Below are 12,708 nucleotides of genomic sequence, written 5' to 3' on the forward strand. Positions count from 1 at the left end.
GAGGGGAGGAGGAGGAGGCCAAGGGTGGGTGCTGCAAGTGCACGATTATGTAGTGCCGCGTGCGCTGCTGCTGCTCTGGATTGGTTTGGTGGGTGGTGATGGCTGTTCATGGACTTGGTGGTTTGATCAGTTGTTCAGTGTGGTGTTTGTGTCCTTTCATGCCCGTTCACGACTTTTTTTTCTTCTTTTTTCTTTTTCTTTTTTTACTTCCTCATTTTTTCCATTCTTTTCTCCTTCATGTCTCGTAGTTTTGTGTCCCCTTTTTCCATCCTCACTTTTGGGGTCCGGTCTTCTCGCCTGGGTCTTTTACGCGCATATACAGTAACCTGTACATATTTCTGCATGCTCGCATGCTCCGTCCTCGAGTCGAAGTTCCTCCGAGGATCGGAGTCCCCCCTTCCTAATCTCCTCCCCCTAACCCCAATCCCAACCTCAACGCCAACCCTCGTCGCTCTTTTAACCTTCCCTGTCCCTTTCTCTCTCATCCATACAACGTACGCATTCCCATTAGTCTGAACCAATACGCATACTTTTTCACAGTCGTTGCATATGGCGGCGGCGGCGGCCCAGATGGTCCCTGCATCATGCTGCGCAACATATTACTAAAAGACAATCGTTTCCGCTTTTTTCCTATTCTTCTTTGGTTTTAATTTTTTCGATTCGCTTTTCCTGCTGCTGCGATTGCCGCTGGGTGCTGCTGCCGCTGCTGGGTGCTTGAGTTTACGTTTTTTGTACCACGGAATTCCTTTGCTCTCCCGAACTATCCCTACGCTATTTTAATATATTAGAATTAACTTGAATGGCAGTGCATAGCTGCTTTTAACTCTTTTTTTGCCGGGCAGGCTGTTTGTTCATTCGTGGCAAGTTCATGTCGACTTCAGAATGTGATGTGATCGAGTGTCTCGGGTAACGAACAAGACGAGTGCTAGTGCGCTATGTAATTACCACAAGAAGTGCTTCGGGTTAGGCCTTCCAAGCCCACCGACCCTTGTTCCGCGCGTCGAGCCAGCGCACGTACCCGATGCACAGCGCCGACGCGGCGAGCAGTGCCCCGTCAAAGTACACGACCTCGTTGTACCGCTTGCGCAGCGCCCACAGGTCCGGCATCCCCGCCCCCATCGAGCTCGAGCTCGAGCTCGAGTTCGGACTTGTGCTGGTCGTACGGCTGTGCGAGCCGAGGATGACACCGGCGACGGGCGCGCCGGCGAGGGAGCCGATGCCGCGGAGGAAGAAGATGAGGCCGTTGACGGCGGGGTAGTTGTGCACGCCGAAGACGTCGGTGATGGTCGTCTGGAGGAGGGCGTTGTATCCGCCCGCGACGGCGCCGTAGAAGACGACGAAGACGAGGAAGCGGGCGCGGCCGGCGTCGAACCAGAGGGCGAAGACGGCGAGGGCGGAGAGGAGGGCCTGGTGTGGGTTTCAGATATTTAGTGGGAAGAAATGATAGGGCAGAGATGAAAGGAGTGCCTGGTACTTACACCGACGAACATGGTGTTTTGCCTGCCGACGCGGTCGGCGAGGACGCCCATGAGCACGCGGGATATGCTATTCACGCCGTTGTTCAGCGCGATGACCAGACTGGCGGTTGAGGCCGAGTATCCCAGGACGGACGTGGAGTACGTCGCCATGTATATCATCGGCACAAAGTTGCCCGCGGCCTGCAGGAATGCGCCCAGGGACTAACCACCAAAAAAACAAAACGGCCAGATTCAGCAGAAGCCACGCCAGCTGTTGACGGCGAAAAGAGGACCGACCTGCCACAAGAACGTCCCTTGCTTGACGAGGCCCATGCTAACCTTCAGACCGCCGCCCACCTTGTAGCCCGGGCGCTGCTTCACCACACAAGCGGCAGGTATGGCTAGGGCCAGATTGACGAGCCCGAGGATGCGCAGGGCCCACCGGATGCCGAGGTGCGAGATGAGTGCGTTGGTGGCGGGCGCGAGCACGAGGCCGCCGCAGCCGTTCCCGGCGAGGATGAAGCCCATGGCGAAGCCGCGGTGCCGGTCGAAGTACACGGGCGCGATGGACATGATGGGGAAGTAGTACATGGACGAGCCGATGCCGTACATGAGCGCCTGGGTTAGGTACAGGTGCCAAAGCTGAAAACACGAGTGGTTATTTCCGTACTAGATGAGGGCAGAGACGGATCGTGTACCTTTGTGTTGAAGCTGGCGAAGAAGAGGCCAAAGCACATGATGAAAGCTCCAGCAACAGTTATTATGCGCACGTCCTTGACGCGAGTCATGAGGGGATTGACAAAGATGCTCCCGCTCCATGTGAGACCTGCCCCGACAGCACCAGCAAGCGATACAAGAGCGTCTTGTCCGATGGCACCAGGGATATTACTTTCTTGTGAAGTATAAAAGTCCTGGAAGGCAGCAAGCTTGGTCTAGTGCTCTGTAAACGAGGTTCAGTGGCTTCCATGTACTCGCCTGAAAGACTCCATAGATCGTGTTCAGACCTATGACCTGGAAGATCATGAAGAAGCCAGACAGGAGCAGCATGGCCTGGTACTTCTTGCTGGGGGCTGTCGCTGCATCAGGAGGCGCGACATTATCAGATACAACGGTGTCAAAGAGTACGCTGCGACGGTCCGCCTCTGCACGGTTTTCGGCATCGGAGTGGCCTTCGGAAGTCGCAGGGAGACTCCTCTGAGACTCGGACAGACTGGGATGTAGTCCGTCGCCCCGCAGCGTTTGCAGAGCATAGACTTGGGTTGGTCCGAGTCCTTCCGGCATGGCGATGATGTACCGAGGTCAAAGGTCGAGTTTCGCTATTACTATAGATTATTGTTAAATGGAGCGGAAGTAAAGCATGACTCAGACAGATTCGCCATGAGAGTCACTGAGAGGTCTCGGAGGCAATATCGATTCCTGAGGTCTGAAGACGCGTCGTGCTTTGCAATTACTCGTCGCGGTCCATGTCAATGACGATCCAATTTGTTCTCCTCGTTCCTTTGCGCTTGGAAAGGGGCATAGATCTGACTCGGTCATCTCAAACCTACTAGGTATCTAGCAGTTTTAGCATCCAGCACAGTGGTGTATGGCATATTTACTAACAACATGCAGCTCCGTGAAACTTTTGTGAACATGTTGTCACTTGCCCCACCGATCCAGCGGTTGCCTGCAGAGATTCTCCTAATGATATTCAGACTAGTCTTCCTCAATAGTCGTGCCAGGAGGTGGAATACAGAATGGGTAGCTCTGGAAGCATGCGAACTTCCCGTACCCCCGAGGTTTCTCGACCGTCATAATTCCAGATATTGGTCATGGAAATATAAGGATGTGTCTTCGCCTAACTTGTTCCCCTTCGCCTTGGCCGAAGTTTGCCAGAGATGGTCAGCTTTGCTCGGGCAGGTTTCTACCTACTGGGATCGCATCGTCATCTATGTCGACTCTCCCTCTACCACTCCTGTCTTAGTGCGGGGCTATCGGGAGTACTCTCGACACCAACCCTTCCATGTATGGCTAACGCGACGGAACAAGCAAAGGTTGCCGGAGCTTACCTGCGAGGATCCTTCCCTCACCTCCGCATGCTCATTCTCAAGTCGCAAGTCATCGACAACCAAGACACCCTGCCTTGCGACGGCGAATTCCTCGCCCCTAAACTTTCTACTCTAGAATTGGACGGGAAAAGCTTTGCGGGCGGGGAGCGCATCTGGATGGAGGAGCCAACGAACGAGATATCCGAACGTAAGATCACCCTCACGCACTATGCTCCCACCGATATGGGGATGTCTTCTGAGTTGACTATGGATAGCGTCTACGCCAGCTTGAACCGTTGCGCCCATCTCACCCTCTTTGCTGTCGAAGAAAACGTCGAATTCAACAGCGTGGAATCAGAGGACAGTATTTCCACGAACATTGGACGCGTTTGTCTGCAGGGGCTCCGAGGGACTACTCTGTCTCGCTTTTTTAACGGCTACCCCGGCGTCGACACAGCGAATATCACACACTGTGACTTCGAGGGAGGTTGGGAAGCTCCTCTCGGGGCGTCGTCACTGAACCTATACGACATAGAGGGTGAAAAAGGACTCATACAGGTGCTCAAGAGCTGGAAGGGTTCCTTTCTAAATGTCCAGCATTGTCCCGGGTTCAACAAAAGAGTCCTCGAAACTATGATAGAGCACCCTCCCGAAAACATGGATGCTCTGGTACTTTATACCGACGACAACCTGTTTTCCGTCGAACTGTTCCGGAATGCGGTTTCTGCCTGGGAGGAGCAACTGCTGTGCCTTGCAGTATATCAGCCTGGAGACGGGCCTTCGGAACAAGATATTGCTTGGTTTGAGGAGCGACTGGAAGCTTTTAAGTGGGCCACCGATGTTTATATTCCTCGTAGGAATCGGCTTCACAGTTCACCTCCAGATTACACAGATGCCACGGATCTTTATGGCTCTTCTCATGTGGACTACAGCGACAATATCGTCATGTAATTAACACTGTAATAATACTGAATGGTCCCCATATGCAGAGAAAGACTATCACGATCTTGATTATGATATTCTCATGATGGAATGTGGCAGGCGGAAGGACATTGGGGCGCACGACGATTGAAGGGGACCTCGATATTGGCAAAGCGTGCTGTTGTTTGACTCTAACCGACCACTATGGCGGGTGATAACTTTATACCCTTGGCTAGCGCTTATATTCTTTCAGTAACGGAGGCAGACCTTGTCCGTGACAGTTGCCCTGGCGCCTATGAAGCTCATGGACTCTGACTCGTGGTGACGGCTAATGATTCGAGCTCTAGGCTGGCAAAAGTATTCAAAAACCTCGTCTTTGCTCACCAACAGGTCTATAACAGCTCATCGCATGCAGTGGAGTCATCTCTACAGATGGATTCAGAGGACTCGAGAACTCCACGCTTATACTCGCATCGTCCTATCCTTACTCCCATAACGCCATCTATCATAGCATCCTACCGTTCAACGCGCCTGCTGGCCTTGGGAACGGATCCATCGGCGTTCGGCTCAAACTACAATCGCGAGGTCGTGTTCACCGACGATATCTGGACAGTGCGCCTCGAACCCTCCGAACGACGTTCTTGGATCACTCTGCAAGGGGTAGTACAGCCTGAGGGCGACAGCGACTGGTTCGCAGGGGGAGAGGCAGGCGTGGCGACAATGACCATCCTTTCTCCATGTGCAGCTGTCAATCTCCCTCTAGCATGGGACCAGTTTGAAAAAACCGGGCTCACGGCCGACTGGGATATATTCATTATTCACGGCATGTGGGTCGATCCAGCGCATCGAGGGCGTGATGTTGCCGTGGAGCTTTTGAAGACAGGGAAGGAGTGGGCGCGCGGCTTTGATATTGAAAACTGGGTAGAGGGGGAGGAGAACCAGGTTTCGGGCAGTCTGGGCAGCTGCTCCAAGGAGAACGGATGTGTACCGAAGAAGAGGATGCTTGCGCTCAACGTTACGGAGGGGAATGCTGCTGCGCACGCATTCTACCGCAAGGTTGGATTTGTAGATGCACCAAATGTCCCCACTCCCGCAGGTCAGTCTTGCATGGTCATGGAGATTGGATGAAAATTAGTCCAAGATTGGGGGATGGGGTGGTTTTTTGGCCCTTAAATGTTTGTACCATGGGTAACGTTTTCAGAGCGCTGAAAACAACGTCTCAACATCCAATTTCTATAAAACGTATCGTGATAAACGGGCAGCCATCGCAGTACGTGGCTCGCGATCGTGTCAAAAGCCAATATGACAGAGCCGTGGATGAAAAATGCACACAATCACGCTCATTCGTGGTCCGTAGGACGTCAATATACGTACTCATAATCAATCCATTGAGGTTGCTCCAAGAAGACACCAGCCAAGGTAAAGTTCGACGTCTCGTCGGTGTCCAAAAGATGCTCGATGGGAACACGGGTAGATGTGTTTGCGCCTGGGCCTAATGAAAGGAATGAAACTTAGTTTACAACGTCATGCTTGTCATATACGCTACAAACGTACCATACGATGCATACTCCGCATAATAGGTCGTATTCGCAATTACGGGGCTGTACGAGGTTCATGGTTAGCATATGCCGAGATAGTTGGAAAGGGAGCCGAGGGAGGCGGCCCTACGACTTACCGAGCGCTGTCGAACGGCATAAATCCAGCAGGTTGTATGCTGTCGTCCATATATGTCCTAAGGTAGACAGTTGTAGCAAGATCGTTCCATGGACGACCTAAAGGTAATGAGATCATATAATGCAGCTTGATACCGACGGTTGTAGAACTAACCGAGCCAGCAAGACTGATATGTCACTGCAGTCTCATTCGCATCAGGAGACTAATAGAGGGAGAAGTCGCATCGCAGATATCCGTAAACCAGGTTGAAGGAACAGAGGACAGCAAGCCTTTCAGTAGATGAGGTAGGAATCGAAGGTAAAACGTACCCTCATGATAAATGAGTCCGAGATGTAAGCGCCGAAACGATTGCCTGGGGCAGCAGTGTCGTTGGAGCCTTTCCACGCTACAATACCACCGCCGCAAGCACGATTTGCAAGAGTGACGTGTTGGAACCAACTGGACCAGAAGCGTTAGCAGACTTTTCATAAGGGGGCACAATACACAGCGTACGCAGTGCCAAACCCAAATAGATCTGAACGAGGTCAACCAGTAGTCTGGGGTGGAAATACAAAACTGCTTACAGTCCGTTTGCCCATAGATAATACTGTCAACAACGTAGGTGCTTGCGTTCTTGCCTGTGTACCAAGTGTCCTGGTAGCTTGCAAACGTACACCCGTAGAAAGACGCGTTTGCATATGAGATGTCGGTGGCAAGGGCTTGGGAAATAGAATAGTTCGCCTATTCGCCGCAATCCACAAGTCCCACAGCAAACGCCACTACTATCAATACCGCAGCGTGAGTTTAGGAAACAGCTGACGACGCACAGCCCGGTTGGAGACATCGATATTGTACATCCTGAAATCAGTGTTTCCAAAATCTGACTGATAAGGCGGACCCCACGTTCCCGCGCCTATGAGGGCACCAGCGTAGTTTGGCGCAACTGTTAGGACTGCAGATGCGGCATCATCCATGCCCAACGTATTGTTGGCGTACACATTGTACCAGATGTGGACGAGGTTACGAGAAGTTGCGTTGGCTGTAGTCAAAAATGCCGTGTCTGGATTGAGCTGACCCTAAGGCCCGAAAGTATGAGCAAGTTAATAAATCGCAAACAAGATAGTTTGTACCAGAAGAGTAAGAGGGTCAGTTCGAGAGATGTTGACTTTCTCAAAATATTCACCCTCTCCAATGAGGATAGTCGCATTTCCTGTGTCGGGTCTGTTTTGGTCATCAGTCCAGAAGACTAGAAGGTTGGTTGTAATAAAATGCGCAATCTAGAACTCACAAAGAAAGCACGGCTTGTTGTATGCTTGTGTAGTTTGCGCGGGAGTCACTTGGAGACACAAAGATCGTGCTCTCGGGGCACCCTTCAAGAGGCGATACACTCGCATTCTTCTGCAGCTGACACGCAATATACTCGGGGGAGAGAGCGGTTACTTGCGCTACTCCAATGAGCAGGCAACCAAGGATGGCCAAGGGAGGCGTAGCTGAGAGGAACTGCATATCTGTGAATATCCAACGAGTGTCATGGTCGAGGACAATGAATATATGCTAGCATGACGGGCCGCCAGACCGCTCGTTTCCCCAGGTCATATTCATGCGTCGATCACGAGGATGGTTGGTTATTCTTAGTGAGAAAGTATTCAAGGAACTAGTCTGGGAGTTGTGTGTCTCCGCGGACCAGTCGAAGGAACAGTCATGGGTCTTCCAGGAAGAGTGCTACTTCAAAATGCCAGGGATGAGGTTGTGAAGCAGTGAAGGAGAGCGCGTAGGCACCCTGCATGAGCGCTTGAGATGAGCTCAAGCGGAAGGGTCGTGGTAGGTCGCGGTCGAAGTTGGACAGCCGTGACGCGCGCGGGTACAAGACATTACGTAATGTGAGTGGGTTCCACAACAGCGCGCCGCAGGGGCGGCACCCGCGAGACCGTAGTCACTGCGCTCCCCACCACTCCTGTACCTCAAGTCCATCTACGAACACACTCATGAGCTTTGCAGATATAGAAGCAGGTCTGTCAAGGCCGTCTCATGCAGTCCCCGCGCCTTCCCAGTCCCCTGAAAGGGCTGCATTCGATTCCCTTCAGTCTTCCCTCGCTCTTCAGGTGTTCAAGATCAACTCCAATGTTCAGGGTATTCTGAAGCTTGTCGACGAACTGGGGACTGGTAGAGACTCCGCTAGTCTTAGGAAGCGATTGTACGATCTATATCATATAACGAGAGATGAGTCTAACTTGGTTTCACAGACATGACCTTACAGAGGCCACCAGGGCCATGTCCAAGCGTGGGTCCGAGGACCTCAAGAGCCTCGCATCAATGCCGACGTCCACAGTACGATAAAGACATATTGAGCTCCACCTCTGACTGATGAATGAGACAGTCACAACAGAAGGCAGCATTGCAGAAGACTTCGCATGATCTTCAACTGTCGCTTGTAGCATTTCAGCGCGCCCAACAAGTTAGCGCCGAGAGGCAACGGACAGTTGTTGAGGGCGTGAAACTCGCAGTTGATGACGAACATACTGGCGAGCAACAGTAAGCAAAAATTATTTGCAGGTGATGATGATGCTGAAGCACAATCATCTAACCGCAGAGCACTTGATCCTTCCGCGTCACCGCAACAACGTCAGGCTCAATTGCTGCAATCACAGCTATCCCCACATGAACTCGCTTACCAGGAGTCGCTCGTCCAGGAGCGGGAGCGTGAAATTCAAGAAATAGAGACCGGCATTCATGAGCTGTCGGAGATATTCCGAGACCTAGGCACGCTCGTCAATCAACAAGGTGGAATGATAGGTACGCCAATAATCGAAGTCGGATGCAAAGACCTTCTGAAGCTTCGGTTGCGCAGACAACATTGAGTCCAATGTCTATTCAATTGCCAATGATACCCAAGGTGCTGCAGAGGAACTCTCGACTGCGTCGGAATACCAGAGGAAGGCGGGTCGCCGCGCAGCATGCTTGATGATTATCCTCGTGATTGTGGTGGCTATTGTACTGCTGGCGGTAAGCCACGTCCCTTAAATGACTTTTATTATGATGGGACGTTGTTCAACCCTTGCTGTTTTCCAGATCCTGTCATAGAGCGGCCCATCACCGGCCCCAATGATGCTCATGACTTTATGTACGTCTCACCCGAGGGAGTCGGTGTTGGATTGGTATACCGATAGCTTCTTGCAGGTTCTTATTATTTCTAATCTATGGCGTGTCTTACGGACTACGGCAGTTTCTTTAGTGGACCCTTACTTAATATACCATGCTATTCGCTGTCCCATAGGTCAGCTGGCCCTTGACGGCGCGAATGAACCGGAGGGATGTCTCGAGAGCTTGTTGCGTCTGCGTTGGGCACACAGCCACTTCCCCGCTAAACGTGGCCCAGGCACACCTGACTGGCTTCGTCGCGAAGCAAATTGGCATCACGGTTGCACTTCCTCATTTTTCCTCATCCCGTTAGATCGCTCAATATGCACTCCGCTGATCTCCCCGCCAGTTTACACCAGCTTACGCCGAGCGCAGCCGGACATTGCACAGGTTCGCATCTGGCTGCAATGAGTGGGCGCCAGGCGGAAGGCACCAATCTGACAGTGAGATCAGCACCCATAGTCTGGGCAAGAGTGGAACTGCACATGGTGGTGTTATAAAGTACGGGCTCTCGACGCCCCGCGCCCGGACTCCCTTCTTGCATGCTATTCGGACTCCCCGAGGACCCCCTCCCCCCTCGCAATGTTCCTCGCCGAAAGCCAGCTTGCGAACACTTATGAGGATGAGCTAGCGTCGTAAGTGGCAGATCACCATGTCCAAAAAATGATTTTACTTAGAAGGATTCATTTAGTATGCGGACCCTGGTGAGTCTGACAACTTGAATAGGCGGATGTGTAGCAGCTAAAGGGACGAGTCCAGTTCGTGGGGTTCGTAGGATTCACTGTTTACATTTGGGACCACTTGATCACTTTTGGAGACGAGGTGAGTGCTCATATTCAATGCTTGGGTCCTTGTGAATTGTGCTCAACGTGGACTGCCTCAGGTCGATTTGATCTGGACTGGCAAAAAGGGCCTGCGTATGTTTCCTGCTGCACTCAGTGCGTTGCTTGCGTGCTGAACGGAGATTAGCAATATATCTGTTCTTAATAGTACGTCCCCTTGTATGTTTCACATTCCTTGGTGGTATTGACCGACGTTTCAGAACAGGTACCTCACCCCGTTGGGATTCATCATCAACCTCGTTGGTACGTATACATCCCCAATCAGACGTCCGTGGGGGAGGCTGAATTTTGATGCCTATGACTGGGTTTAGCGTACACATTGCCTTCATGGAAACAATCGGTAAGTCAGCATTTCACCCATCAGGCTGATGACGTCGCCCGGCGCTAACCTGTTGACGTAGGAGTGAGTTCCGTGCCCTCGTTCCACCAAGGTTTCGTTTGTTGACCATTTGTCAAGATGTGGGCATTTTGTGAGGTTCGAGGGTGCGATGACTGCTATTGGGATTGAGCTTGCGGGATTGATGATGCTCTTACGGTGAGATTTCAGTCCTCCCCGCACGTATTCATTGGAATATTCAACATGTGGATACAGGGTACGTGCCATGTACCCCGGCAAAAATCCCGTAATCGCCGCCGTCCTCGTTATCTTCGCTGTGTGGGTTGGAGTTACTGCATGGCTGTTGGCCGGGGCTGGACGTATGTGCCGTATCTTTCTGGATACATACGAAGACTAACTTGCAGAATAGCCGTCGACCACAACGGCGATGGGGTTCATTGTGAGTACATACCACATGAATAGCGGGCGATCCCCTGACCTTGTGTTCAGCTTGCACAATGATTTTTAGCTCTTCTGCGTGAGCAACATTTTTGCGTCCTGTTGCACTAGTAACTGACGGACTATCAGCAATCGAGCCGCTGCAGCCTCGACTGCTTGGCTTCCCCTCCTCTACGACACTGTCGTATTCGGTCTCACACTGTATCGCACGCTCCCTCACATTCTGCACAAACAAGCTGGCTTTGTTATCCATTCTTTATTCGCCGATGGTTTACTTTATTATAGGTCGGTACTAGTGTCTAGAGAATTCTCAGAGGATTAGGATTACTGATATGAATCATAGCGTCATTTGCTGCATCAACCTCGTCCTTACCATCATGATTGTCCGTGCACCGCCAGGGTTACAAAACATCACAGCACAGTACGTATCCTTTCGATATGGTCAGTATAACCGAGTTAACGTTGAGTTTCTCTAGACTTGAACTATTGTGAGCAAAGTGTTCACTCGCTTCCATTGTCCGAGAGCTAACATATGTGTAAAGAGTCACTGTCACGATGATGTCTCGCATAACGCTGAACATACGGAAGAAAGATCGATATGGGGACGCTCAAACAATTGACGACGACTCTTCGGGGATAATCACCAGCGATACCACCCGGCTCCAGTCCCGGCATTCATCGCAGACAAAGTCTTTTTCAAGTCGTTCTGCATCTGCATTTGTGCCACCAGCTATCAACTACGGCAACTACAGCAAACGTCCAGGCTCAGCCGACTCGGATATGTCTGATTCTCCAACCATCCGAGTCTCGGACCCATTCGAAGTGCCACCGCGGCGCAAGCGACTAAGTACTATCCTCGACATGTCGCTGGCGGGCTCACCACTACAACCGAGTTCTCCGGTGGATCATTTTACAGACGAGGAGTTGCGACTATCACCCACGCAGGATCTTGAACACCGGGCCGAGTCACCGGGCGAGGTGATGCTATTTGCTTCGCCCCCACCTTCAGCGCGGAGCGCGTCTGTACATTCGACGCGTTCTCCCCGACGCGAGGAGTTCGAGGATGATCTGCGGTTCTTTGTCCGCGAGTCGGATCGTAACGCGCGATTGGCGCGGCGGCAGCATAGCGAATGCGAAGATGACCTTCGCTTTGAAAACCCCCATTCCGCTCGCGCCGACCTCTTTCCACACCATGAAGGGCCAGAAGACGACGACACCCTCCGATACTACGTGCCAAACTCGAACGCGAATGACTTTTTCTCGCGTCGGAGGTGGACCTCGGACAATGAGTCAATACCGCATCCATATTCGAGTCGAAGCGAGTCGTTCCAGCTACGACCAGTGTCGGCACGATCGGCTGCATTTTCGTTTTCTGGGGACGTCGAGGCACAGTCTCAGCGGTTATCAAGAACACTGCCGGTACCGCCCCCCATTGCGGCTGCATCTCAAACGCCGAATACACCACTCACACCCACAACACCCAGAACGCTCCGGGCGCTTCCACAGACGCCTATTGAACGAGTGTTCGGACTGCCTGGGAGTGGTAGTGGGTGACAGTGTCCGACAGAGCCGCATTGGATGTACTGTACTATCATTATTGCAAGGACTTTTTATTCTAGCATCGTAGCATAATACATGTGTATGTATGTACCAGTTACGGGCAATCCGCATCATCATTCGTCATTTAGTGGTCATTCAGTGGTGGTAGGGCAGTATATTATGTGGACGAGTGCTTACAAACGGGTTGGTCAAAGTAGCGCGGCTGCTAGTACTTGGGGTAGTGTGCTGTTAGTGCGGTTGCCAGGTTATGCGCGATCGGGGAATTTTAGGGAGGCCGTGTGAGAGGCACAGATTACCTATTTGGGCTGATAGAGGTTGGGCGCGTCCAGCCAGTT

At 52.0% G+C, this 12,708-nt stretch overlaps 6 protein-coding genes across 6 annotated transcripts; 4 read left to right on the forward strand and 2 right to left on the reverse strand.

Annotated features, from left to right (window-relative positions):
• Nucleotides 1-1,427: 1,427 nt before the first annotated feature.
• CONPUDRAFT_56417 (MFS general substrate transporter) lies at nucleotides 1,428-2,480 on the reverse strand (the record flags this gene model as incomplete). The annotated part of the gene is made up of 4 exons (XM_007770077.1): nucleotides 1,428-1,679; nucleotides 1,755-2,099; nucleotides 2,156-2,383; nucleotides 2,406-2,480. 4 exons carry the CDS (start codon nucleotides 2,478-2,480, stop codon nucleotides 1,428-1,430), a joined length of 900 nt encoding a protein of 299 aa, XP_007768267.1.
• A 634-nt stretch (nucleotides 2,481-3,114) lies between these two features.
• Nucleotides 3,115-4,435, forward strand: CONPUDRAFT_165323 (uncharacterized protein; the record flags this gene model as incomplete). The annotated part of the gene is made up of 1 exon (XM_007770331.1): nucleotides 3,115-4,435. Exon 1 carries the CDS (start codon nucleotides 3,335-3,337, stop codon nucleotides 4,433-4,435), a length of 1,101 nt encoding a protein of 366 aa, XP_007768521.1. The 5' UTR covers nucleotides 3,115-3,334.
• A 291-nt stretch (nucleotides 4,436-4,726) lies between these two features.
• Nucleotides 4,727-5,533, forward strand: CONPUDRAFT_165324 (uncharacterized protein; the record flags this gene model as incomplete). Its single annotated transcript, XM_007770332.1, has 1 exon — nucleotides 4,727-5,533. The coding sequence occupies exon 1, from the start codon at nucleotides 4,838-4,840 to the stop codon at nucleotides 5,531-5,533; it is 696 nt and encodes a 231-aa protein (XP_007768522.1). The 5' UTR covers nucleotides 4,727-4,837.
• A 98-nt stretch (nucleotides 5,534-5,631) lies between these two features.
• CONPUDRAFT_104287 (carbohydrate esterase family 8 protein) lies at nucleotides 5,632-7,721 on the reverse strand. The gene is made up of 10 exons (XM_007770333.1): nucleotides 7,347-7,721; nucleotides 7,189-7,279; nucleotides 6,886-7,134; nucleotides 6,643-6,799; nucleotides 6,572-6,593; nucleotides 6,388-6,517; nucleotides 6,233-6,281; nucleotides 6,081-6,177; nucleotides 5,960-6,006; nucleotides 5,632-5,897 (listed from the first exon to the last, which is right to left on the reverse strand). Exons 1-10 carry the CDS (start codon nucleotides 7,562-7,564, stop codon nucleotides 5,767-5,769), a joined length of 1,191 nt encoding a protein of 396 aa, XP_007768523.1. The 5' UTR covers nucleotides 7,565-7,721; the 3' UTR covers nucleotides 5,632-5,766.
• A 322-nt stretch (nucleotides 7,722-8,043) lies between these two features.
• CONPUDRAFT_90151 (t-SNARE) lies at nucleotides 8,044-9,079 on the forward strand (the record flags this gene model as incomplete). The annotated part of the gene is made up of 5 exons (XM_007770334.1): nucleotides 8,044-8,252; nucleotides 8,302-8,386; nucleotides 8,436-8,590; nucleotides 8,649-8,851; nucleotides 8,907-9,079. 5 exons carry the CDS (start codon nucleotides 8,044-8,046, stop codon nucleotides 9,077-9,079), a joined length of 825 nt encoding a protein of 274 aa, XP_007768524.1.
• A 699-nt stretch (nucleotides 9,080-9,778) lies between these two features.
• On the forward strand, nucleotides 9,779-12,367 carry CONPUDRAFT_153655 (uncharacterized protein; the record flags this gene model as incomplete). Its single annotated transcript, XM_007770335.1, has 15 exons — nucleotides 9,779-9,831; nucleotides 9,888-9,900; nucleotides 9,956-10,018; nucleotides 10,080-10,113; nucleotides 10,166-10,185; nucleotides 10,239-10,281; nucleotides 10,350-10,378; nucleotides 10,470-10,573; nucleotides 10,631-10,734; nucleotides 10,785-10,814; nucleotides 10,865-10,892; nucleotides 10,943-11,098; nucleotides 11,157-11,234; nucleotides 11,290-11,301; nucleotides 11,356-12,367. 15 exons carry the CDS (start codon nucleotides 9,779-9,781, stop codon nucleotides 12,365-12,367), a joined length of 1,779 nt encoding a protein of 592 aa, XP_007768525.1.
• Between the last annotated feature and the right edge of the window lie 341 nt (nucleotides 12,368-12,708).

Source organism: Coniophora puteana (genome assembly GCF_000271625.1).
Source record: "Coniophora puteana RWD-64-598 SS2 unplaced genomic scaffold CONPUscaffold_6, whole genome shotgun sequence".
NCBI lineage: Eukaryota > Fungi > Basidiomycota > Agaricomycetes > Boletales > Coniophoraceae > Coniophora > Coniophora puteana.

Excerpts from the sequence above, each read along its gene's own strand:
- CONPUDRAFT_104287 (XM_007770333.1), bottom strand. The coding sequence starts at position 7,564 with ATGCAGTTCCTCTCAGCTACGCCTCCCTTGGCCATCCTTGGTTGCCTG. Across the intron at positions 7,135-7,188 it reads CTGACCCTCTTACTCTTCTG|GGTCAGCTCAATCCAGACAC; the intron begins GTACAAACTATC and ends TTCGGGCCTTAG. Across the intron at positions 6,594-6,642 it reads TATCTATGGGCAAACGGACT|ATCTATTTGGGTTTGGCACT; the intron begins GTAAGCAGTTTT and ends GACCTCGTTCAG.